Consider the following 26,193-nt stretch of genomic DNA (forward strand, 5'->3'; position numbering starts at 1 on the left):
TCCATTCCCGCTCGTTTTTCCCCCCTCAACCAAAAATCCCCAAATTTGAAATCCCTAATTTTTGAACCAAAAATCCCCATCTCTGTCTCTCTCGCGACTGTGAGCACGACAGACGATGGCGTCGAGTGACGGGGTTAAGGAGCCTCACTCTTTTGTTTCTCACTCCGTTGGCTTTCTCTCTGCTGCTCTCATTCTAGTGGCGAAGGAGCTGCTTAGAAACCTGATGTGTATGCCCAGCGTCAGATTACTCTCTCCCCTTCCATATCACAAGGAGGAAAGCGCCCTCTCTCTGCTCTCTCTATATCTCTCTGTAATCGTATTCATAATTCACGTTCTCATCTCTTCTTCTTCTTCTTCTTGTTTTTGGTTCTTCGCATCTGTAATCGTATGCAATACTTTTTTTTTTCTTCTCTTCATCCACCCCCTTTCTTCTTCTTATTCTTCTTCTTTGTTTCTTTCTTCTCCTACCCTTCCAGTGGGTTTGTGTGGATCAAAGAGTTGATTATATGTCTTCAATTCAAATACCTAACACCTTTTTGAAAGCTTTATGTGCAAGTTTTTATGAGGGTCTTCATACTATATTTGATTTACTAAAGCCTTATTATACATAAAATTCCAGAGGAATGGAATACAAGCATGAGATTAGCGAAGAAGAAGCCAGAACTATACTTGAAGTTATTGCTTCAACTGGGAAATTTTGGTAAGTTTGTACCTTAGTATAAAATTACATCCATAAGTTGTATTATTTCATTTTGCATGAAATGTTCTGGTGTTTGTGGACCAAAACATGGAGTTGATGCATAAACTTTGTTTCTGGGGCTTCTATCAATATTCTGATTACACATGTACACACAAGTGAATGTAAGATATTCACCCAACACCCTCAACCCCCAACCTAAAGAAAAGAAGACCCTTTATTCTAGATTTCCTTATTAATATCATTGTGTTCAGGTCTTTGTCACCACATTCTGTTACTCGATGATGTTCACTTCTGACATAAATTTCACGTATACATATAAAATCTTTAATTTGTCTCCTTATTAGTATTATATCTGTCTGATTGTCATGTAAACATATAAAATCTTTAATTTGTCTCCTTATTAGTGTTATATCTGTCTGATTGTGATGTTTTGTGGCTTCGCTCGAGACTAATTTCAATACGATTGTATGAAGCAAAGTCTTTGGTGATGCCATGGTGGTAATGAAAATTATGGCGATTTGAAGAAAAAGCAAAATTGTAGCATCTGCAGCTAATATTTGATCTTTCTAATGGGCTAATTTCTGTTCTTTGAAAATTTATTATTTTATTTTTTTTATTGGTGTTTGTGCATATTGTTTTTGTTTTGTTGTTTTGTTATTTGAGGTGGTTTGCTATAGCTTTGGAAACTGTGGGGCAAAAAATGTTCTTTTTTTTTTTGGGCATATAAATGAATCTATGCATTTTGTGTACTGTAAATGCAGTTGTTTAGTGGCTGATCATGAATTTGTTTTGGGGTGTGGGGGCAAAATAAATTATTTTTATTCAGAAAAGTTTTTTATATATTCAAACACTTGACTGAGATCTATTAGGTCACAAGAAATTGTTTTTCACTTTTCATTTTCTAGCCTCCTTTTTTTGTTGTAAAAGTAGAAAATCATATTAATCACATGTCATCTTTTATATCTCAATTTATAGAGTTATGCTAAAACTTAAAAGTTGAATTCAATATTGCTAGAAACATCAAATTTATGTTTAAATGATTCAAGATTATTGGATTGAATATTACGTCATAAGATTTAGAGGATTTATAGCTTCAATATTCCCTTCTTCCTTTACACAATGAGGCTTCTTCCTTTACGTAGGCAGCCTGTGGGCACAACCATTCATTCATTCGTATTTTGTTTGTTTGTCCAAGTCTTCGGCCTGGTCAAAAATAGGTCGTCTCTGGGCTTTGACATTCACTCACGTCACTTCTTGACTTCCGAGTTCTGTCAAAGAGGGGCAACTGTAGACACCCCATTTTTGACCACCCTTAAGACTTGGGTGTTACTGATGGTTTACTTGGTGGTAAAAGATATGCAGGGCAAAGGTTCAATCTCTTCGGCAAGGAGAGAGCCAAATCCCAACTTCACACCCCTTTTGGATCAAAACTATTTTGAATGGTTTTTAGACCTTAAAACCCTCTCTTTCAAAACATTTTTGAAATAAAGTTTCTGCGATGTTCCGAGGCTCGCATTTTGTCAAACGTTGCACTTTTCGGTAAACCGAGCAGGGACGAAGTGGAAATGAACGAAAGAGAGATGAAATCTTTGAAGAATCTTTCAAAACACTTTGTTTAGGGGTTTGGAGTTGAAGAAAAGAGGAAAGGAGAGGAGAACAACTAGTTTGGGAGAAGTTCGGCATGAATCCGGGTAGAAGCGAGTCGAGCAGCCCTCGCTGAATCGGGCTTATCTGTCTGTACACTTGGATTTTAGCTATGGGGCCACCACCGTCGGAAAGCTTACTTCTGGGGCTTCATTTTGCACTCAAGAATCTCTTAAAGCCAAGTTCGGGTGGGAGAGATATGATCAGCTGAAGTTGGGCATCATCCCGGTTGGATCGAATCTGCGCGGCTTCACCAAAATGGGCATAACTTTTTCCACAGGAGGAATTTTAATGCAAGGTTTGTGCCATTGGAAAGCTAACTTCCGGGGCTTCAATCTGGACATCCACCGGCACTTTTTAACCTCATCGACCACCCATCGGCGCTCTATTTATCCGACTGGCAATTTATTGTGCCGACCGGCCATTTATTTTAGCCGACCGACCATTTTTCTAGCCGACGACCTTCCGGAGTATTCTACAGATTGAGTGGATGCCAGCTGTGCCAGCTGGAGGGCACAGACAGGATCCTCCATACACGTGTATGGAGGATCTTTGCTCTTAGTTTGAAGCTTCTAAGAGAAGCTTTAGTCTCTTGGCTCTATAAAGGAAGCTCTCCTCTTCCTTATACTAGGTTAGAAAACCAGCTGGAGCATTACATACAATCCTCCATATATCTATCTCATCCAAGCCTCCAAACCCTAAAATCCTTGCTCCATTTGCACTACACCCTATAGCACCACACCACCACTCCATTCCAGCAGCTTGGAGGGCCTTCTCAGAGCTTTGGAGGCACCTTTTCTCAAGCCAAAAGGCTGCTAAAGTTTGGTCTTCAAGGGTGAGTACCATTCCCCCTCTTTTGAGCTTATTCTTGTATCATTTCTAAGCCATACATGCTTGCTGTTTTGAGCTCCGGCCTTAACTGGAACTAGGTTTATTTTGTGCTCCTTTTCACTTTTGCTTAAGGGCCTCTCACTGTTTGAGGCCTCCATCTTGCACTTGCTTCATTACCCCTTTGTATGCCATAATCTTGCATAGTATTTTTGGCCTCTGTGTGATCTGTTTTGGAGCATGATGTAAACAGTAGATAGGTTTATTTTGAGCCCTTCTTCAACATTGAAGAAGGGCTCATCACTGTTTGGGACCTCCATGTGCCACTTGTCATTATACCCCTCTTTGGTCCCCATTTTTGCATGTTTTTTTTTAGCCTATTTTTCTTCTGTTTTTGGACCTTGGTCCGAACTGAAAGTGGCCATATTTTGACCCCCTTGTCATGTTTCATTAAGGGTCTTTGGCTGTTTGATGAATGTTTTGTATACTTTGTGATTTGACCTCTTTTGGGCCCTACCTTGCATGGCATTTTGAGCATACTTGTATATTGTTTTGGAGGTTTCCATAATATGTAAGAGATCATATTTTTGGTCCCTCTTCAATGTTGTAGAAGAGTCTTTTTCTGTTTGGGCTTTGCATCTACCACTTGCTTCATTGCCTCCCTTGCGGAGCCATTTTTGTATGATAATTTAGTCCCACTTGTGCTTACTTTTTGGCCATGATTTGAACTGTAAAAATGCTTATTTTGGGGCTGCCTTGCTTCTGTCTTTTCATTCCATGTACCAATTATGCATGCTTTGTATAGCTGTAGGCCATTTCATGTACCTAGTTTTGCATTTCGGGAGAAATTCCATGCATCGGGTGCCATTTCGCCTTGTTTCGGGGCTGTTTTCCCCCCTCATTTTGCTACTGATTTTTGCATGTTTTCATATCATATTCCATGTCTTTGCTATGTCTCATTAGAGTGGCATTTCGGTGCCGTAGGTTCGGTCCTCGGTTTGCGTGCATATGTGCACGCATTTCGAGTGTCTCATTTTCATCTCATGGCCACCGATGTGAGTGCGGCTGAGGTCCATTCACATTGTTATAAGTCCATCTTGCATTGTGTATGCCATGTTTCAATGTGTTGTGCATGTTATGTTGTTAGCATTGTGTGTGCGATGTAGTTGCATTGCATGTTTGTATGTTTGCTTGTATGCTTAGGTCGCATGTGCATTGTTGTGCATTGCCTCGCCTCTTGATCAACCATGATTGAGGTTGGGTCCCTTTGATGTGTCTTGTGCTTGCATTTCACTTGATATTGAAGTTGCATACTTGGCTTTTGGGCCATCAGGCATTGAAATGCGTGATTGGTGGTCCGAGAATCAAGTGCCACGCTCCTTTGAGCCATAAACATGATAAGGGGTGTGGTTGTGCACACATTTGCTTAAAATACATTGCCATGCCATGTTTTGTCCTCTGCTGCTGTCAAACCAGTTTCTGCAGGAAGACTTGGCTGGCCGGCCATCTTCAGTGCCGACCGGCAAATAGTTTTGGCCGATGGATCAATTTTGTGGCCGGTGGTCATCTCCCTTGGCCGGTGGTGTTCCCCGTTAGCCAGTGGTGTTCCACAACACTCAGAGAAGCAACCCTGAAAATTGTGCCATTTTCAGAGAAGCAAAGCAGGGAAAACAGAGGCAACTTGTGCATGGCAGTGGACTTCCGAGCAGAGCCGAGCATGCATTGCATTCATCCCTCTTTCCGAGGCCTTTACTGCTTCAGTAGCTTAGTTAATTTGTTTAATTAATTAAGGGTTTGTAATATTTAATTAGCTAGAGTAGTTAATCACTTATTCAGTTTGTATTATTCTTTTGGTCCCTCTGGGCGAGGGCAAATCTGTAATAAGTGTGGGTGCGTGTGTGTATGTCTTCCAACCCCCAGTTCTTTCTCCTTTTTACTTACCTGCTTTTGATGGTTAGTATTAGGTCATATTTAAATTAGCATACCTTATGCTATGCATGCGTGCATTCATACATTTGCCTTGCATGCACCGGGCTCGGCGCATCATTCTAACTGCATTTGTATTTCAATTCCAAATTGAATACGTGATAGTTGAAGCATTTCACATGTCATTGTAGATTAGCCGAGCCTATCTTAGTCGCATCTGGCATGTGTTGCATCAGCCATCTTAACATGAACTAGGATCATGCATATGATTATTAACTAGTTTTTGTTTTGGCTCGGAGTACTCAGTAAGCATTTATGCTTTAGCATACCGCATGCGTGTGAGTGTTGCCATAACAGCATGATTACCATGAGGCTAGCTGCTTATGTGATATAACTGCTTGAATGCCTGTGGATGGAGGTTAAATTACCTAAATTGGGATGACGCATTAAAACTATGAGTTTTAAGCCCACTAGATAGTGGCAAAACCATCTTTTCTAAAAGCCCACTCGAGGGTGGCAAAACCTACATTTTAGCCTACTTGCGAGTAGCAAACCATTTTCAAAACAAACATGCAATGTTTTGTTCCAATTTAGGCGATTTGGTCTATACTTGTTTGTTGTGCGCATAATATAGTAATTCTAGGCTAATAACCGGAATAAGAACACATAACGTTTTCAAAATTGGATATCATGGTTAGTAGAGGCCGATCTTCGGATCGGGCGAGAGGGGGTGCTCATAGCTGACCTTCCCCAATCGTACCCAAGTTCCCGAACCGAGGCAACTTTGGTGATGAAGGATATGTGGCCTTTGGCACCGAGTCAGGGTTTCCTAAATTCCCCCAAAATAAAATATTTATGTGGCGACTCTGTATCTGGAAAAGCAGTCCATGTTTGGCACTTCTTTCAAAAAAAATCTGTTTTCTCAAAACGATTTGCCGGATTTGGACTCTTTGGTTCAGATTAAGAACCGTGAAACAAAATCGAGTCCGAACTGTAGCATGAGGCCCACGGGCGCGTCTACAGTTTCTGGCGACTCTGCTGGGGAATTAGAGAACTTGACTCGAACTCATGATATCTGTTTTTGACTACACTCATGTGTTTCTTTGCATTGCATGTGCATTGGTGCGCCTAGGACACCGTGTTTGCCATCTGCCATTCCTGAATGGTTTGCCGGAGGCTTGACTTTGTCAAAGCATGCCATGAGGCTGACCGGTTATGGGCTCTGACAGTATGGGAACACAAACCCCGGTTTTTACCGGGGCACCCTTTTCGACCATTTGACCTAGTGCATATTCGGATCCGTAGTGACCATTCCAAGTTAGGACAGGTTGCTTACCCAATTGTAGGTTGTTTGGAACCGCTGTGTGCGTAGTGAAACCCTAGTTCCTGACAAAATAGGACAGGGAAACCCTACCCCAACATAGGGGTGTTTTGGCTCTCTCTTACTTGCTATGTGCTTTTAGAGTGTATCTCTACAGGAACGCATATACCAGTTTACAAGTCTGGGTATCAGGCCTGTGGGCATCAGCATCAGTATTTGGGGAATCAGTTTTACCCGAGGGTATCAGTTTACAGGCAGATATTTGGGAAACAGTGATCAGTATTGAGTACAGTCATCCTAGTGTGCTCAAATTCGTTCCAGTGAAATTGTGCTGAGATGCTGTCTGTTTTCTCTTTTGCTAGGTAGCCCTGGAACTATAGCTTCAGAAGGCTCTGATATCCCCGGGGTACATTGGACTAGTGTTGATAGACTTTGTTAGGTCAGAAATTCAATTCAAGGGCAACCCGTTTTCTTTCGTTGAGGCAAGGCAAAGAAAGGCCAGTCAGGGCTCACCGGTCCATTTGATCCGTCAGTCGCCAGTCACATCACCTTTGTTCAGACTCAGCAGACCGTGATGGCACAGGGTTCGGAAGAATTTGTGGCCGTGATAGCAGCGTTAAATCAAGGAACTGCTATGCAGGCTGAGGCCAGTATTGAAATGCAGCGTCCATCTGGGGCGTCTGCCTCACATCCAGCTTTGGGACCCCAGCCAAACTTTGACCCACTTCCGCCAGTTGAAGATTTGCAGTGTCCGAATCCTCGAGAAAGGTTGACTCAAGCTCAAATGCTCAGACCCATGGTGCAGCCTAATGAGAGGCTTTATTCCCTTGATGTTAATGAGCTCAATCCGACTGCAGTGAAAATTACAAACCTTGAAAAGCACTTAAAAAAGGCACAGGGCCTTAATTCCTTTCCCGACATTGAGGATGGGCACACTGAGTCTGTCGTACGGCTCCCAGACAGATTCAAAATGCCATATATTGACCGTTTCGACGGGTCTGGAGATCCAATGGTACATATCCGACTTTTCTTGGATGTCCTGAAGCCGATGGGTCTGACTAAGCCACAGAAACTCTCTCTGTATGGAAGAACCCTGTCGGGCGTAGCAGCCACTTGGTACGCTAAGTTGGAAGATAAAGTGAAGCAAGACTGGGAAGAATTGGCTGAGGCCTTTGTCGATCAGTATTCCTACAATACCCAAGTTGAAATGACCATGCAAGAGCTTGAAACAACCCGCCAGAACCCAACAGAGCCTTTTGTGGAATTCGTTGCGAGGTGGAGAGCAAAGGCAGCACAGATGACAGATCGCCCTTCTGAGAGGGATCAAGTGCAGATGATGGTACGAAACCTCGAGCACGATATGTTGCAAAAGTTGATAGTCGCTCCACTATTCACTTTCAAAAGTTTGCATGAACTGGGGGTTCAGGTCGAGAATGCGTTCAACAGCGGGATCATTCCCAGAACAAGTGGATCGACAAGGAAGGCAATTGCAGGGAGTACCAATGCTGGTAGTAGCGTCATTCCCAAACCCACCGAGATCAATGCAGTCGCCACAGCCAACCCTTTTGCCAAACCAAGCCTACAAACAGCCGGCCCAGCCTGAGCTCAGGGCAGAACTTTCACTGCCCTCTATCTGAGCCTGACTAGCGCACTAAAAGCCTTGATGGAAAAAGGGCATCTCAAACCCCTCGATCCTCAACCTCTGCCTGACCCACTTCCAGCCAGACATAATCCCTCCAAGTACTGTATGTACCATCAGCAGCGCGGTCATGGCACCGACCGTTGCTACCGCCTTCGTCATGAGGTCCAAAATCTCATCGACAACCGGACGATAGCTCCACCTTCAGCCCCCGATGACCAAGTACCTCATCCACATCTCAATCTGATCCACACACTGGCCGTCCCTTACGACCCCAGTGTATACATCACCCCGGCCCATCTACCCAAGCCTGAGGTGTTTATCCCGGAAAGCATGGACTTATGCATGATGGGTGCATCTGAACCCCAATTATCTCAAACCCATGAACCCACTACTTCTGAGCTGATGAAGATGATCGAAGATCTTCAGAGAACTGTGGCAGATCTGGCCTTTGGAGTTTTGGCCCCATCATCGACCACGTCACATACCAGGGAGTTCATGTCAAAAGGCTCCTCAGGACGGGCTGCATTTGAAGAAGGCCAATCCCTTAGCAAAGTGGAGGCAAGTGGTAAGAACAAGGTAGGGGCAGGCATTGGTCCCCATGAACACCTTCAGTGGGATATTGAGGCTTTGAAAGCCGAAGGGCTGAACAAACAGCAAGTACTCGCAGTTGTTGCAAAAATTGTAGATGACACTTTCGCCACTCAGAATGAGAGCAGTCTGAATCAAGGGGCAATCCGGGAGAAGGGCCACTGTACCAGGAATGTTCCTTTCAGCTCTAAACCCTTGCTCGGAAGAGATCAGCAAACCCAGTCAGCACCTACCAATCCCTTTGCTGGTGCATCCAGCAAAACTCCACAAATCTCAAAATACCCACCTCGAGGCCAGAGGGTGTTTGCACCACTGTACATGTCTTTATCAGCGGCCTTGAGGGTCCTGATTAGAGAGGGGGATCTGAAACCCCTGGAGCCGCGACCACTGCCAGATAGACTTCCTTCCTCCCATGATCCGACCAAGTACTGTGCCTTTCATCAGCAAGTCGGCCATGTCACTGATGGTTGTTTCCGTCTTCGCCACGAAAAACAAGATCTGATTGACAATAAGGTCATCGTCGCACCAACTCAACAAAGTCTATTGTCATTGGATCAGTGAACCTGGGGGATAATGCGGTGCGATCGGGGAATGAACCACCTGCGGGCGGCGCTCAGTTTACTTCAGATGTGGCGTTTGGCATGTACAATTCTGAGCAATGTGCGAACACTAGTTTTTGTACTTTCTGACTTGGGTATTGGGTCAGTTTTGTTGTTTTGTATATGGTCAGTCTTTTTGTACTAAGTCGGTCAGGTCTGTCTTGTTGTATCGAGTCAGTCCTGTTTTGTTAGAGTCAGGTGATTCCGGGGGTGTTACCTCGGGCATCACTATTTTGTTTTGTGTTTGTCTTTTCGCTTTCTTTTGAGTCTGTTTCTGCCATGGAGCCAGTTACACCAACAGTTGTGAATGAAACGACAGTGGTTTTTCATGCTTTCGTGCTTGCTTCTTCCTTGTGCCAGTTGTGCCGGAAAGTTTGAATGAAACGGTAGTACTTTTTGCCTACTCTTCTGCACCCCAAAATCATTGCATTGACCTAAATTCTTCAAAACTTTTTGAACACTGCGGTGAAAACGAAGAGGAAGGAATTCCTTGGGTTTTGCAAAATTTGATCATTCGAGAGAAAGAGAGGCATGCTAAGCCTTTAATGATCGAGATCATGCTTGTTAATGTGAGTACTGAGAAGGATCCTGGTTTGATGCAGATTGGTCCCACACTGTCTTCAGCGCGAGCGACTAGTCGCTTTCTTAAAAGATTTCAAAAAAAAAAAAGTTTTGCGCGATCCTGCGAAGACCTGTGTGGAATCGCTTTTGAGATTGTGCAGCCTAGGATCGCTCTCAGCCTCGGGACTCGACCCCTCATTTTCAAACCTTGGACTTAAATTCAGAATGGTCAATGGTCAACCATCAAAGGAGGCCTGTGTGGCCATATTTAAAGCAACCCTCAAACTAGGGGCAAGAAAAGTCAGATCAAGGGGATCAGATGTCGCCAAAAGAAGCTTGCAAAGCGAGATCAGAAGTATCCCTGGAACTAGGGGCAAAAATGCCAGATGTGCTCGAAGAGCCGAAGATTGGTCGTCCTGCAAATCAATGAAGACTGGCAAGAATGCCAAACCCCAGAAGAGAAGAAAGAAGAAAGTATTGCTGAAGAACTACAGAGTTCCTATCCACAACACTAGGGGCAAATCCAGCCCCCATGGGATGGACTCCTGCATTGTCAGTGAACAACAGTCACTCTCCTGGATTCAGACGGATTCGAGATCTCAGAACCATTTGACATGGACAAAGCTACACTTTTACCCTTGAGAGGCTCGCTGGGTCGAAAACCCGGAAGGGCGACCCAGGCAAAAGTTAGAGCAAGGAAAAACGGAAAAGAACAAAAAAGAAGAAGAAGAAAAATGCAAAGAACAAAAAAGAAATGAAGAAAAGAAAAAAAAAAGAAAGAAAAGAAAAGATAAAAAAAAAATGAAAAGAATTGAAAAGAAAAGAAAAACAGAGCTCGCAAGGTTGAAAACCCGGAAGGGCGGCCTTGGCAAAAGTTAGAGCGCAAAAGGAGAGGTTAAATACCCGAGTGTACCTTAACCCCGAACTACGTAAGGCTTGATTCTCATCTTTGGGATACGTAGGCAACTTCATTCCAAAGTCCAGCCGTAAAACACTCCAAGATCAACTGTGTCCATGTGATGGTTTTGATCATCTTTGCCTTCTTTGTATCCGAGAGTTCGGTTGTCATCGTCACTCTGAGGACTGATTGCAATGCGCTGTGATGCTATCCAAACAAGGGGCAACTTTCCGTTGCCATACAGTGTGCCGCGGTGCCATTCAAACAAGGGGCAACATTCCATTGCCATGCAGCTCTTTTCAAGCAAGGGGCAATTTTTCTTCGGATCTGAAGTTGCGCATCTCAAGAGTAGGTTCCGTGCTTGTTAAGCATTAGCCATTTGCAAAAATAGTTTTTGAGAATTTTTACTGAAGTTGACTAATTTTCTTGAAAATTGTTCCATCTTTTCCAAAAACTGGACCATTTCTTGGACCCAAAAAAGGAAAATTTTCAGTGCTCATAGCCTGACTTGCATGATTTTAAATCAGAAAATTGAACAAGCATGTCAATCTAACTCTCATTTTGGTCAAAATTGTTTTAGTAGAAAGCCAAAAACAAAAAATGGTCGAAATGATGACCTAGGGGCATAGTTGAGTCAGGTGTTCTGTCTTCTCCCCATTGTCAACATACTTGCCAGAAAGGGCACCATACTTTCCAAGAAGGGCACCATACCTGCCAGAAAAGGGCACTACTGAAGCTATCCGCAAAAGGGCAGAAAGCTCTCGCATCCTCCAAGCAACGAGGTGTCAAGCCAAGTGCGAAGCACGAATTGGAATGGATTAGGATATTCCACTCCTTTATCTGGACAGATCTGATCACGTCCAAACTCCCTAGCAGAGCATCGTCAACCGATGTCAGCTGCAGATCTGCTACCCGTCCAGTTGTAGCACAGCCCCTCTCTGGGAGAAACTCACTGCCGTAAACAAGAAGAAGAATCTAGCGGAATGCTAGGGGCAAGAGCTCGCAACTTTTTGTTTATCCATCAACCACCCAGGGAAGGGATTTAAAATGAGAGATTGAAGAATAGAGAGATGTGCGCTGAGAGAAAAAGTGAGAAAAAGGGATTTTTTCTTTCAGAAAAACGGAGCCTGAGGGCCGAGTGATGTGAGAATCACAAATGAGAAAGGGTGGGAAACAATACCCGGGGAAACAGGCTCCATGTGCACATTTGAGTCTTGTGTTTTATTTTGTCTGTCTCGATTCTTGTTTTGAGTCGCTTCGAGTGTTACTCGATGTGTTTAGGTTGTTTACCTTTGTTTTTCCCTTGTCGAGTCATTTTGGCTGTGGCCAGTCGTCGGCTCAATACCTAGTTAAGAACTCATTTCTCAATTTCCAAAAAATCATCTTGTGCTCAGAGTGCTGTGCTATTCTCCACATTTGTGCAAAACAGTATTTGTTCTTTCATAAAACTGCAGGGTCCACCCCCGATAAGTGTGAACAGTACAACGAGGACCTATCTGAAGCTATGTAGGTTCCAGACTGCAAAGCAAAAGAAAAAAAGGAAAATTTGGAGCATCTTAGGGCGTTCCAGCTTTGGCAAATTCCGAGACTGCACTCCAGGTGCACCTTCTCAGGCCTCGCCACTTCTCTGGAGTACGAGTGTATCTCGACCCCATGTGTAAGCCTGCTTCAAGTCAGAGTGGCAGTCTAAGCAGCACCCGAGGGTTTCACATGCAGATGTTATCTCTCGCCAATATAAACAGAGTGCCCCCTTTTGAGCTGAGCGTATTGCCAAGTCCTCCGAAAGGTAAATCGGAGGCACCAGAGTACGTGTTTGATGCCCTTCCATTGCATAGAATGTGCACTTTCATATACACTTCTGTTACATATGTGCCGCGCATCGTTATGATTTATGCATAGAATATGCTTGCTTTCGATTCTGCATAGAATATGCTTTCAATATTGCATAGAATATGCTCCTGTTTCTTGCATAGAAAATGCTCGTATCTTTTGCATAGAAAATACGCTCTTCTATACTTGCATAGAAAATGCACCTCATTTGCATAGAACATGCATTCACTCGCACTGTCTTGTGCACTTACACTTTGTATCTCACTAGCACTGTCTTGTGCATCTTGTGGTTGTATCTCACTCGCACTATTTTGTGCATTGCATATCAATCGCGCTATTTAGCGTATCGTACTATCTTGTGCATTTCAAAATCACTCGCGCTGTTTAGCGTATCGCACTATCTTGTGCATTTCAAAATCACTCGCGCTGTTTAGCGTATCGCACTGTTCAGTGCATTTCAAATCAATCGCGCTGTTTAGCGTATCGCACTGTCTTGTGCATTTCAAAATCACTCGCGCTGTTTAGCGTATCGCACTGTCTTGTGCATTTCAAAATCAATCGCGCTGTTTAGCGTATCGCACTTTCTGGTGCATTTCAAAATCACTCGCGCTGTTTAGCGTATCGCACTGTTTTGTGCAGCTACATTCACGCTATTTTGCGCACCTCAATCGCACTATTTTGTGCAGTTTATCATTCGCGCTATTTTGCGCATTGCACTGTTTTGTGCAGTTCAAAATCACTCGCGCTATTTTTCGCATCGCACTGTTTTGTGCAGTTTACATTTTGCGCTATTTTACGCACCTCAATCGCACTTTCTTGTGCATTTCAAATCACTCGCGCTTTCTTGCGCATCGCACTATTTTGTGCAGTTTAATCACTCGGGCTGTTTAGCGTATCGTACTGTCTCGTGCATTTCAAATCACTCGCGCTTTCTTGCGCATCGTACTATTTTGTGCAGTTTATCACTCGCGCTCTCTTGCGCATCGCACTATCTTGTGCATTTCATTACATGCTCTCTCTCATCTTGCATAGAAAATGCTTGTAGCATTTGTCAGTACGTTGCGTCACACTGTTTTGTGCACCTTACTTGCATTTTGCATGCATCCTATCGCGCTATCTTGCACACCTCACTTGTACTTGTTAGTACATAGCATTGTTTTGAATACAAACCGGCTTCGCGTAGCGTATAAGTCCAATTGTCAAAGCCTTCTTTCATATCATTTGCATCCTGCCCCTAAACTACGCTGGTTTGATTCCTTGCAAAGGGATACGTAGGCAGCCTGCGGGCACAACCATTCATTCATTCATATTTTGTTTGTTTGTCCAAGTCTTCGGCCTGGTCAAAAATAGGTCGTCTCTGGGCTTTGACATTCACTCACGTCACTTCTTGACTTCCGAGTTCTGTCAAAGAGGGGCAACTGTAGACACCCCATTTTTGACCGCCCTTAAGACTTGGGCGTTACTGATGGTTTACTTGGTGGTAAAAGATGTGCAGGGCAAAGGTTCAATCTCTTCGGCAAGGAGAGAGCCAAATCCCAACTTCACACCCCTTTTGGATCAAAACTATTTTGAATGGTTTTTAGACCTTAAAACCCTCTCTTTCAAAACATTTTTGAAATAAAGTTTCTGCGATGTTCCGAGGCTCGCATTTTGTCAAACGTTGCGCTTTTCGGTAAACCGAGCAGGGACGAAGTGGAAATGAATGAAAGAGAGATAAAATCTTTGAAGAATCTTTCAAAACACTTTGTTTAGGGGTTTGGAGTTGAAGAAAAGAGGAAAGGAGAGGAGAAAAACTAGTTTGGGAGAAGTTCGGCATGAATCAGGGTAGAAGCGAGTCGAGCAGCCCTCACTGAATCGGGCTTATCTGTCTGTACACTTGGAGTTTAGCTATGGGGCCACCACCGTCGGAAAGCTTACTTCTGGGGCTTCATTTTGCACTCAAGAATCTCTTAAAGCCAAGTTTGGGTGGGGGAGATATGATCAGCTGAAGTTGGGCATCATCCTGGTTGGATCGAATCTGCGCGGCTTCACCAAAATGGGCATAACTTTTTCCACAGGAGGAATTTTAATGCAAGGTTTGTGCCATTGGAAAGCTAACTTCCGGGGCTTCAATCTGGACATCCATTAGCACTTTTTAACCTCATCGACCACCCATCGGCACTCTATTTATCTGACCGGCAATTTATTGTGCCGACCGGCCATTTATTTTAGCCGACCGACCATTTTTCTGGCCGACGACCTTCCGGAGTATTCTACAGATTGAGTGGATGCCAGTTGTGCCAGCTGGAGGCACTACAGGAAATTCATTTTTTAGCGGCGTTTTGAAAACGCCGCGAAAAGCCTGAAAAACGCCGTAATATCTTATAGTAACGTGTAAACTTTTCGCCGCTGATAGGGCCGCCACAATAGCTACCCAACGTTTAAAAAACGTTGTTAAAAATATTAGATGGCGTTTCTTAAAACGCCGCAAAATCTTTGACGACCGTCTCACCCTCCGTCCCAAATTAACGTGTGACGTCACAATGACGTCATTTAGTGGCGTTTTTTCAAAAAACGCCACTGTTTTTTTATTTTTAAAATTTTTTAATTTGTGGTGACAATGTCGTCATTTTGTGGCGTTTTTTCAAAAAACGCCACTTTTTTCTTCTTCTTTTTTTTTTTTTTTTTTTTTTTTTTTTTTTTTTTTTGAGGGGGGGATTCTAAATTACTGCAGTTGTAAGTATACCTAGAATGAATATGTTCACATTTTATTTTCTGTCATTTTTTCCAAGTGTGTAGCATTTTAAAACCTGCAAATCAAGTAATGTCCTACATTTTAAAACCATCAATTCATCAATCTCTTGATCTCTATGGGCTGTTCACCCCTTATTCAACATCAGTGATTATACCCAACAATAAAGTATATCTGGATCTCTGCAATTCAAGTCATGCCCCATAACAACACAGTATCATTGACTCTATTATCCAAAACATGTAGTTCATTTCTACCTAATGACAAAGTAAATTGAAAAACAAAACAGTTGTGATTTACAAAAAAATGAAAAAAAACTATCGTCTGTGTTTCCTAAATCGCTCCGAACTTAGGGAGCAAGCAAATCATATCTTTGGTAAGAGCAGCAATTTTCAGATTTTGCGTCTCCCAATTCTGTTGTGCACTGTGCACTATATTCGTCACTTGCTATTAAGCCGAAAGCAACGAGCAGCAAAAACATATCTTCAAAATCTGATGTTTTGTAGCACAATGCTATTGTTTATCAACCTCTTGTAGTCTGAAAACTCCAAGTTAATTGCATTTCTCACCAATTATATTGAAAATATCAGCGACAAAAGCACTCTCCACAAAGCATCTCTCACCATTCCACCTAAGGGAAAGCAAATAAATGCAGCAAAATTTCAGGTGAACACCTTCCCAATGCTGAATATTTTAATATAAATTGATGATGATCTAAATCCATATGCAATAGCCAAGTCAATCAAAGACTTAAAATGTTTATGACCATGCACAGCATAGAACTCAACTAACTAGACTGAACCTGAAGCCAATCAACAAATAACATTAACAAAGAAATGTAAAACATCAAAAGAAAAAAGAACATTAACAAAGAAATCTAATGGAGTAATTCAATTGAATAAAATAATTCATACCAGCAGTAGTGTCATGTGTTGAACCAATACTCGATGATGTATTAGGCAAGCTACCTGGAGGATACCATGACATGAAGCAAGGGTGATAGAAAAAAAATCACCTTATTCATTCTACTTCATAGATAACTTGTTGGTACATTTTCAAAAAATACAATCAAGCTAGTAAACACAATTGAAACAGGATCACAAGAAAATGAGTCTTTAGCAACTTTCTGATGTAAACATGCTTACAAGTCTGGATTTGAGCGCCACATATTTTCCCCATTGCACTAAAATGAATCTCAATCAACTTCCCCTGCACCACATCAAGAAGAGTTGATCTGTATATCTTTTGAAGTAACTCATTTAAGTATTGCACAATGATCAACTCATTCAAGTAGTGTTCGTAAAGAATCTTTAAGCTAAAATGCATAACAAAAACCTTTGCATCCATAACCATGTTAAAGAATCATATGCACACAATATATGCACACCAATTATTACCTCAAGTTTCCCCTTATATTCTTCAAGACATTCCATAAAGCTTTAGCAAAATTTTGCATAATCTTGTTTGTTCTTTCTTTTGCCAATTCAGTGGACCCTTCCTCAAGGGATGTACCATCATTTACTTCCCAATTAATAGTTGTTGCCAGATGATCTGAACATATCTGAGATTTAACCTCCTTGACCTCTTGTGGAAGGGTTTCTGTTTCAAAAGAAGCAAAATATATCCCATGTTCTTGATAGAAATCAAAGAGTAAAAAATAACAAAGTGGTGTAAGCTGAATTATAGGGTGCAATTCGAACAACCTTCTTTATCAACTTCACATTCATCTCCAGTACCCTTCCCTCCATGGGTCTGAAATAAAAGCCTAAAATTAACATGATGATAAAGAATGTACATAAACAATCCTGTAGTTACCAATACAAGGTGTAATCCATTGTCAGGAAAATAACTGACATATTAACCCCACATGCACAATGCCATAAGGGAACAGTATGGAAAAGTCCGGCATAACCTATTATATTATCATAATTTCAATTGTCAGGAAGATGACTCCTGTCTGACCATTCCGCCTGGTCTATTATCATAATTTCAATTGAACTACAATGTCTTTTCCTCATTGTCTCAGCCCATGTTAGTTACAGCCTCCCTTCAACTAGCATTATCTTCAACATGGACCATCCCACCCTTCCTTGGTACCGACTGCAAGCTAATATATTTTTACATTTTAGATGCATACAGTCTAGAAGTCCCTATTAAAAAAAAGTAAAAAATAATAAATAAATGGATAAATTTGAAAAGGTTAGTTGACCTTTTTCAAATTTGATCCTTTTTTTAGGGTTTGTTTGGTGACGTTTATGTTTACAATTTTCTTAAAAAAAAAAAAAATTTGAAAACTATAAACAAAAAATAAAAATCCATTTGGTATCTATTTTCATTTTCAAAAACTTATAAATAGTTTACAAAAGTTAGTTAATTTTTGTAACTACAAAAAGTTGGTTTCACTTGTTTAGAAAAAAAAAAAGGTTTCATTCCTTCCTCATTCACCCATCCCTCCGACCACCACCCACCGCTTATTAGGACCAGCAGCCATCGACGGCCACCACCTCTTGTTAGAAACTACCTTCGGCAACCACCTGCAGCAGCTGGTTGGTTGCCAAAAAACCACCTTCGGCCATCACCTCCTGCAAGCAGCCACCACTTCCCACAGCAGACAATCGCCTCTGGCCACTGCCAACCACCTCTGGCAGCCAGCAACAACCTCCGGTCACCACCTCCAATAGATCACAATCAGAATCACCCATTCAAGGTCAGACTGTCTAAAAATGTGATATATCAGTTCCCTTCCACCACCAACTAGCAACCACCTCCGGCCACCATCTTCAACCCAACCACTTTCGGCCACCCCTTTCTGTTGTTTTTAAAACACATGTTGTACCAAATATGTTTTTGCTTACATTTTTTCCAAAAATAAACATAAACTTGTTCAATATTTTCTGTCAACAGAATAGGTAAACTGTCAACATTGTCAAGCGACACCTTATATTTTTAGATGTTTCTTGGACCAAATTGCCAAAAAAAAAAAAAAAAAAAAAAAAAGAAAAGAAAAGAAGAAGAAGAAGAAAAAATCACTTAAGACAATAACTCATTTAAAAAATGAGCTGGCTTAACATCTGGTGCCAAAGTCAGGACTTGGCATCAACTATGAAACCACAAACAGGTTATATTCTGTGTATTAACTTCCTACAAAGTCTAAAATGTGCAGCTCCTCGTGTATCAAAAGAATGTTGCATGCCCTAGTAAACAAGGAGAAGTCTAGTCATCACAATGACATGAATTTTCATGATCTTCCGATTTCATAACAATGTAATTGAAGGCATAAAACATATCCAGGGAATTGTTAGTTGCAGAGTTACAAGACCTCCCAAAAATGACCAGAGAGCACCCTTTAAAGAAACCTACCGACCTATTCCAGCTAAAGCCGAACTACACACTTATCCAATAAAATGAATATGTAAAAGATTTACATTCAGAAGGGCAGATTGAATACCGAACATGCTTCAAGGCAAGTAAGCTTCATTCTCTTGAGTTGTTCTGTTCTAGGCAAAGTCTGAAAATGCCTCTTAGTACAAAGCGAATTTAACGGTTGTTCGACATTATTAAACCTACACATATGAGCAATGATGCCCATCAGTTGTAAAGCTTATTATAAGTAGAAGGATATTTGGCAGTCAAGAAAACTTTTACTTGATTTTCATATAAGGTGAAGCCTGTCTTAGTAGAAAGGATGAATCAAGATAGTCTTCCTCTCCTGATTTCACAGTTAAAATCTGCAAATATACTAACCAATCAATATGACCAGCTCATAACATTATAAAAGTGCAAAAAAATTTAAGTAAACCATAAAGTGTCCTCTGAAAATTAGTGTTCCCAAAGTGCAATGTAAGAAACGATACAAACTAATGGTGTAACATAAACAGCATACCAAAGCCATTCACTTTTTGCCTTCCAAGTAATCTCGTAAATACCGAGTTAACTGTTTACAAATTAACACCAAAGTCAAATTCAGGGTCCACTGAATTGGCAAAAGAAAGAACAAACAAGATTATGCAAAATTTTGCTAAAGCTTTATGGAATGTCTTGAAGCAATATAAGGGGAAACTTGAGGTAATAATTGGTGTGCATATATTGTGTGCATATGATGCTTTAACATGGTTATGGATGCAAAGGTTTTTGTCAAAAAAAACCCAAGGTAGGCTCAAATTGCAAAGTTTTGATGCAAAACATCATAACTAAATTATAGAACACAATCTACAAACTGCCCTTGAACACTATCTCCTGTTACCGCAAATCTCAAAGACGCCATTGTATAAACTTAAATTTGGGTAAACCACTAAAATCCCCCCCCCCCACCCATTTCCTTCACTCAAATTTCTATCCAATCAAAACTTGACAGGTGCTCTTACCCAAATTTGCCAAATTCTCCTTTACTCCCAACTCCTAGCATCCGCTCAAAACTTGACTCTTGGCAGTTTTGCTCTATTTTTATTTTTTATTTTTTAGATGGGGAATTTTACTCAAATTTTAGTTTATCCATTGGAGTGCTTCATATCAAATGAAGCTTTTCATTTAAACTTCTACTCTAATTTCTACTCAATTAGAGTACAAGTATAAGCAAGGCTTGGATGATAATCAATTTAAAAAAACTAATCAAGAAATTTAAAAAAATCACAAAATAGAATTAATGAAGCAATAATTGAAAGTGTAATTACTATGGATGATAAGTTCAGCACAAAATAGAATTTTCTTGCTATAAATGTTGGATCAATGAAATATTCTAAACAAAATTTCATATTAAAGCAACAAAAATGTTAATAATCTACCTTGAGAGCACCAGCAGCAGACAAAATCTGCTGTCCATGGCAGATTGATGCTACCGGCTTTCCAACCTCCATGAATTCCTTCACCAATTTAATAACTGACTCATCCAATGCTAGGTATTCTGGAGCTCTGCCTCCCGGGATCACAAGAGCATCATAGCTTGAAGCATTTAAACCTTCAAAACTAGCTGTTAGCGTAAAGTTATGACCTGGTTCAACGATCTGATCTGATCTAATTTGAAAATGAAAAAATTAGAGAGTTAATCAGCAGATTTGACAATGAGAAAGTAGACCAACAGAGATCGATCTGGTTCAAACTCGAACACCGATTAAGAGAATGAAAATTGTACCTGATATAAGAGCAACAGAGATCGATCTGGTTCGAGAATGATATCGATTTTGGATCTGCGATCTGATGAAGAACAGATCGAGTTTGAGTTCAAGTTCGATGAAGAGACTGATCAAAGCTCTCCAGTAACAGATCGATGAAGAGCAACAGAGATCGAGAGTTCGACGAATATACAATGCAAAATCTGCAATCGAGCAAGCGAGCAGAGAGAGAGAGAGAGAGAGACTGTGTGTGTGTGTGTCTTTGATCTGGTTCGATGAATATCAGTCGAGGGCTTTGGAAGACGGAGAGAGACCGAGCTACGGAAGAGACACAGAGAAAGTGAGAAACGGAGTATGGATGGTGTCAACATATACACCCAATACGACGCCGTTCAACTGAGCTCTAAGACAACGTTTTGAAAACGTTGTCTTTCATCCATCTATAATGGCGTTTACAAAAACGCCATAAAAGAATCGCTGCAGTAGGCCCTTTTTCCTGTAGTGAGGGCACAGACTGGATCCTCCATACACGTGTATGGAGGATCTTTGCTCTTAGTTTGAAGCTTCTAAGAGAAGCTTTAGTCTCTTGGCTCTATAAAGGAAGCTCTCCTCTTCCTTATACTAGGTTAGAAAACCAGCCGGAGCATTACATACAATCCTCCATATATCTATCTCATCCAAGCCTCCAAACCCTAAAATCCTTGCTCCATTTGCACTACACCCTATAGCACCACACCACCACTCCATTCCAGCAGCTTGGAGGGCCTTCTCAGAGCTTTGGAGGCACCTTTTCTCAAGCCAAAAGGCTGCTAAAGTTTGGTCTTCAAGGGTGAGTACCATTCCCCCTCTTTTGAGCTTATTCTTGTATCATTTCTAAGCCATACATGCTTGCTGTTTTGAGCTCCGGCCTTAACTGGAACTAGGCTTATTTTGAGCTCCTTTTCACTTTTTCTTAAGGGCCTCTCACTGTTTGAGGCCTCCATCTTGCACTTGCTTCATTACCCCTTTGTATGCCATAATCTTGCATAGTATTTTTGGCCTCTGTGTGATCTGTTTTGGAGCATGATGTAAACTGTAGATAGGTTTATTTTGAGTCCTTCTTCAACATTGAAGAAGGGCTCATCACTGTTTGGGACCTCCATGTGCCACTTGTCATTATACCCCTCTTTGGTCCCCATTTTTGCATGTTTTTTTTTAGCCTATTTTTCTTCTGTTTTTAGACCTTGGTCCGAACTGAAAGTGGCCATATTTTGACCCCCTTGTCATGTTTCATTAAGGGTCTTTGGCTGTTTGATGAATGTTTTGTATACTTTGTGTTTTGACCTCTTTTGGGCCCTACCTTGCATGGCATTTTGAGCATACTTGTATATTGTTTTGGAGGTTTCCATAATATGTAAGAGATCATATTTTTGGTCCCTCTTCAATGTTGTAGAAGAGTCGTTTTCTGTTTGGGCTTTGCATCTACCACTTGCTTCATTGCCTCCCTTGCGGAGCCATTTTTGTATGATAATTTAGTCCCACTTGTGCTTACTGTTTGGCCATGATTTGAACTGTAAAAATGCTTATTTTGGGGCTTCCTTGCTTCTATGTTTTCATTCCATGTACCAATGATGCATGCTTTGTATAGCTGCAGGCCATTTCATGTACCTAGTTTTGCATTTCGGGAGAAATTCCATGCATCGGGTGCCATTTCGCCTTGTTTCGGGGCTGTTTTCCCCCCTCATTTTGCTACTGATTTTTGCATGTTTTCATATCATATTCCATGTCTTTGCCATGTCTCATTAGAGTGGCATTTCGGTGCCGTAGGTTCGGTCCTCGGTTTGCGTGCATATGTGCACGCATTTCGAGTGTCTCATTTTCATCTCATGGCCACCGATGTGAGTGCGGCTGAGGCCCATTCACATTGGTATAAGTCCATCTTGCATTGCGTATGCCATGTTTCAATGTGTTGTGCATGTTATGTTGTTAGCATTGTGTGTGCCATGTAGTTGCATTGCATGTTTGTATGTTTGCTTGTATGCTTAGGTCGCATGTGCATTGTTGTGCATTGCCTCGCCTCTTGATCAACCATGATTGAGGTTGGGTCCCTTTGATGTGTCTTGTGCTTGCATTTCACTTGATATCGAAGTTGCATACTTGGCTTTTGGGCCATCATGCATTGAAATGCATGATTGGTGGTTCGAGAATCAAGTGCCACGCTCCTTTGAGCCATAAACATGATAAGGGGTGTGGTTGTGCACACATTTGCTTAAAATGCATTGCCTTGCCATGTTTTATCCTCTGCTGCTGTCAAACCAGTTTCTGCAGGAAGACTTGGCTGGCCGGCCATCTTCAGTGCCGACCGGCAAATAGTTTTGGCCGATGGATCAATTTTGTGGCCGGTGGTCATCTCCCTCGGCCGGTGGTGTTCCCCGTTAGCCGGTGGTGTTCCACAACACGCAGAGAAGAAACCCTGAAAATTGTGCCATTTTCAGATAAGCAAAGCAGGGAAAACAGAGGCAACTTGTGCATGGCAGTGGACTTCCGAGCAGAGCCGAGCATGCATTGCATTCATCCCTCTTCCCGAGGCCTTTACTGCTTCAGTAGCTTAGTTAATTTGTTTAATTAATTAAGGGTTTGTAATATTTAATTAGCTAGAGTAGTTAATCACTTATTCAGTTTGTATTATTCTTTTGGTCCCTCCGGGCGAGGGCAAATCTGTAATAAGTGTGGGTGCGTGTGTGCATGTCTTCCAACCCCCACTTCTTTCTCCTTTTTACTTACCTGCTTTTGATGGTTAGTATTAGGTCATATTTAAATTAGCATACCTTATGCTATGCATGCGTGCATTCATACATTTGCCTTGCATGCACCGGGCTCTACGCATCATTCTAACTGCATTTGTATTTCAATTCCAAATTGAATACGTGTTAGTTGAAGCATTTCACATGTCATTGTAGATTAGCCGAGCCTATCTTAGTCGCATCTGGCATGTGTTGCATCAGCCATCTTAACATGAACTAGGATCATGCATATGATTATTAACTAGTTTTTGTTTTGGCTCGGAGTACTCGGTAAGCATTTATGCTTTAGCATACCGCATGCGTGTGAGTGTTGCCATAACAACATGATTACCATGAGGCTACCTGCTTATGTGATATAACTGCTTGAATGCCTGTGGATGGAGGTTAAATTACCTAAATTGGGATGACGCATTAAAACTATGAGTTTTAAGCCCACTAGATAGTGGCAAAACCATCTTTTCTAAAAGCCCACTCGAGGGTGGCAAAACCTACATTTTAGCCTACTTGCGAGTAGCAAACCATTTTCAAAACAAACATGCAATGTTTTGTTCCAATTTAGGCGATTTGGTCTATACTTGTTTGCTGTGCGCATAATATAGTAATTCTAGGCTAATAACCGGAATAAGAACACATAACGTTTTCAAAATTGGATATCATGGTTAGTAGAGGCCGATCTTCGGATCGGGCGAGAGGGGGTGCTCATAGCTGACCTTTCCCAACAGTACCCAAGTTCCCGAGCCGAGGCAACTTTGGTGATGACGGACACGTGGCCTTTGGCACCGAGTCAGGGTTTGCTAAATTCCCCCAAAATAAAATATTTAGGTGGCGACTCTGTATCTAGCAAAGCAGTCCATGTTTGGCACTTCTTTCAAAAAAAATCTGTTTTCTCAAAACGATTTTCCGGATTTGGACTCTTTGGTTCAGATTAAGAACCGCGAAACAAAATCGAGTCCGAACTATAGCATGAGGCCCACGGGCGCGTCTACATTCATGTTTCTCATCATGCCAATGGTTGTTTCGGTGCAGAATGCCCAGTCATTGGGAAGTTTTCCTGAAAAAGAAGAGATGGAACTATCTTTGCAAAAAGTGGAGAAAGATTTGAAGGAGACTGGCCAACAAAGGGACAGCATTACAAGAACTAAGCCAGCTTAAGAAGCATTTATTAGATAAGGTTGGACATCACAACTTCTTGACTGTTTACTATGTTCTGCTGTCTTATGCTAAGCACGATCTTCTTTCTAACTTTTATTGTAAGGTTAACATGTCTGAATGGTTGACTATGACCCCTGTATATGTGAAAAACTTGAAGAAAAGTAATATTATAAGAATAATGACAAAAAAAATGTATTTATAGTATGTTGCTCAAGTGGTAAGAGTTTTATTTATCACATCTATGGTCTTGGATTCGAGCCCCATCCTCCTCTTTCTATAATTTAACAAAAACACCAAATATAAGGGTATTTTGGAAAAATCCAAAATATGAGACATTTTGGGTCAACACCATGAGAAACCTTCACATATGTAATAGCATAAGTTAGACTAGGGGAAGAAATTTCAAAGTATATATTTGACAAAGAACCTAACCAGGCTAAGCAATGATCATGATTTATTTCTTATAATATAGAAGTTTTATTTAGTGTTTGGATGTAACTATATTTTATTTGTTTGGTCGTGCACTTCAAATTTATTTGTCTGGTTCGGTACTTTTTCACTTCTCAGTGTTATGGTTTCATTTTCTGTATTGCATTTGTTTTAGAATTATAACAAATTTATTTGTTCATTTTCATTTGTAATGGTGATCCAATGATGCATCAATATTAGTCCTTTTCATCATTTGATAGTGGAATTTATCAATGGACCTGGTTGTGTGTATGTGCAATATAAATGTCACCAACATTTTTAGCCCATATATTTAAACAGGTTTTCACTTTATTTGAATGACATTTGTCTCTCTATAGGTTTTTTTTATTATATGATCTATTTGTTGATTAAGTTTTTGTTGTTAATCTGAGATTTTGTACTAAGCTTAAAAACACGGAAGTATCTTTGGATAAATTTCTTTCCCCAGTTTCTTGTGTATGAAAATGTCTTTGTTTTCACCAGGATGCACATCAAAAGGCAGAGATATCACGGAAGGAGAAGGAAGATATCTTGGAAAAGCTTTCACAATCTGAAAGGATACTAGTAGAATGAAGAAACAGAGTAAATAAGCTTGAGGAAGACAATGCATAACTACGCTATTATGAAGAAATTGTGAACAAAATCTTTTATTATGAAGTATCTTATTATTTTAGTAATGAAATTTGGTTTATGTGATTTTGAATTATGAACAAAATCATGTATTTAAACATTATATATGTGTTATGGAACATTATGTAGTGGGATAATTTTGTTGATGTGTAATTATATGAATGGAAAAATATTTTATTATGAAGAAATTGTTATTTTTATATTATTATGGAGAAATTTTAATATTTTTAATATTTTTATCGTAGGATTTTTTTTCTTGTTTGCGACGGCATTACACCGTCGCAAAAAATAGAAAATTTTAATATTTTTATTAATTTTGTTACAGGTTTTACTTTTTGCGACGACATTATACTGTCGCAAAAAATAGAAATTTTATTATTTAAAATAGAAATTTTATTATTTTTTAATACTTTTTGCGACGGTATTAAACTGTCGCAAAAAATAGAAATTTTCATATTTTTAATACTTTTTGCGACGGCACCACACCATCGCAAAAACAGTGTTTTTGCCGTTACAAAAAAAGACTATTAGCGACGGTATTTTTTGCCGTCTCAAATAACATTTTTAGCAACGGTAAAATAGTGCTGTTGCAAAAAAGTCAAGAAATTTCAAACGTTATTAGCGACTGCACAGTGCCATCGCAAAAAGGCAAAAATGCCGTCGCAAAACATTAGCGATGGCACTGTGCCGTCGCAAAAACTCTTTTTCAACCCCTGCATTTGCGACCCCCTCTTGCCGTCGCAAAAAGTCATTTTGCCGTCGCAAAAAGTATTAGCGACGGCAT

General features: G+C 40.9%; 1 protein-coding gene and 1 long non-coding RNA gene across 5 annotated transcripts; one reads left to right on the forward strand and one right to left on the reverse strand.

The window, feature by feature from the left end:
• On the forward strand, positions 1-25,565 carry LOC145823397 (uncharacterized). Its single transcript, XR_014365683.1, has 3 exons — positions 1-700; positions 24,186-24,330; positions 25,263-25,565. It is a non-coding gene; the product is annotated as an uncharacterized LOC145823397 (long non-coding RNA).
• Positions 15,420-20,867, reverse strand: LOC145824739 (kinesin-like protein KIN-6). Of its 4 annotated transcripts, XM_082925421.1 has the most exons (10): positions 20,397-20,867; positions 20,050-20,278; positions 19,152-19,202; positions 18,914-18,996; positions 18,717-18,831; positions 16,972-17,020; positions 16,666-16,867; positions 16,414-16,477; positions 16,183-16,236; positions 15,420-15,899 (listed from the first exon to the last, which is right to left on the reverse strand). In XM_082925421.1, the coding sequence occupies exons 3-8, from the start codon at positions 19,158-19,160 to the stop codon at positions 16,468-16,470; spliced, it is 468 nt and encodes a 155-aa protein (XP_082781547.1). In that variant the 5' UTR covers positions 19,161-19,202; positions 20,050-20,278; positions 20,397-20,867; the 3' UTR covers positions 15,420-15,899; positions 16,183-16,236; positions 16,414-16,467. The 4 variants fall into 4 exon arrangements, with proteins under 4 accessions (XP_082781547.1, XP_082781546.1, XP_082781545.1 ...); XM_082925420.1 differs by lacking the exon at positions 19,152-19,202 and having other exon boundaries at positions 20,050-20,222; XM_082925419.1 differs by lacking the exon at positions 19,152-19,202 and having other exon boundaries at positions 20,050-20,273.
• Positions 25,566-26,193: the final 628 nt, after the last annotated feature.

This window comes from Camellia sinensis, chromosome 4 (assembly GCF_055761805.1).
Source record: "Camellia sinensis isolate YWXY chromosome 4, ASM5576180v1, whole genome shotgun sequence".
NCBI lineage: Eukaryota > Viridiplantae > Streptophyta > Magnoliopsida > Ericales > Theaceae > Camellia > Camellia sinensis.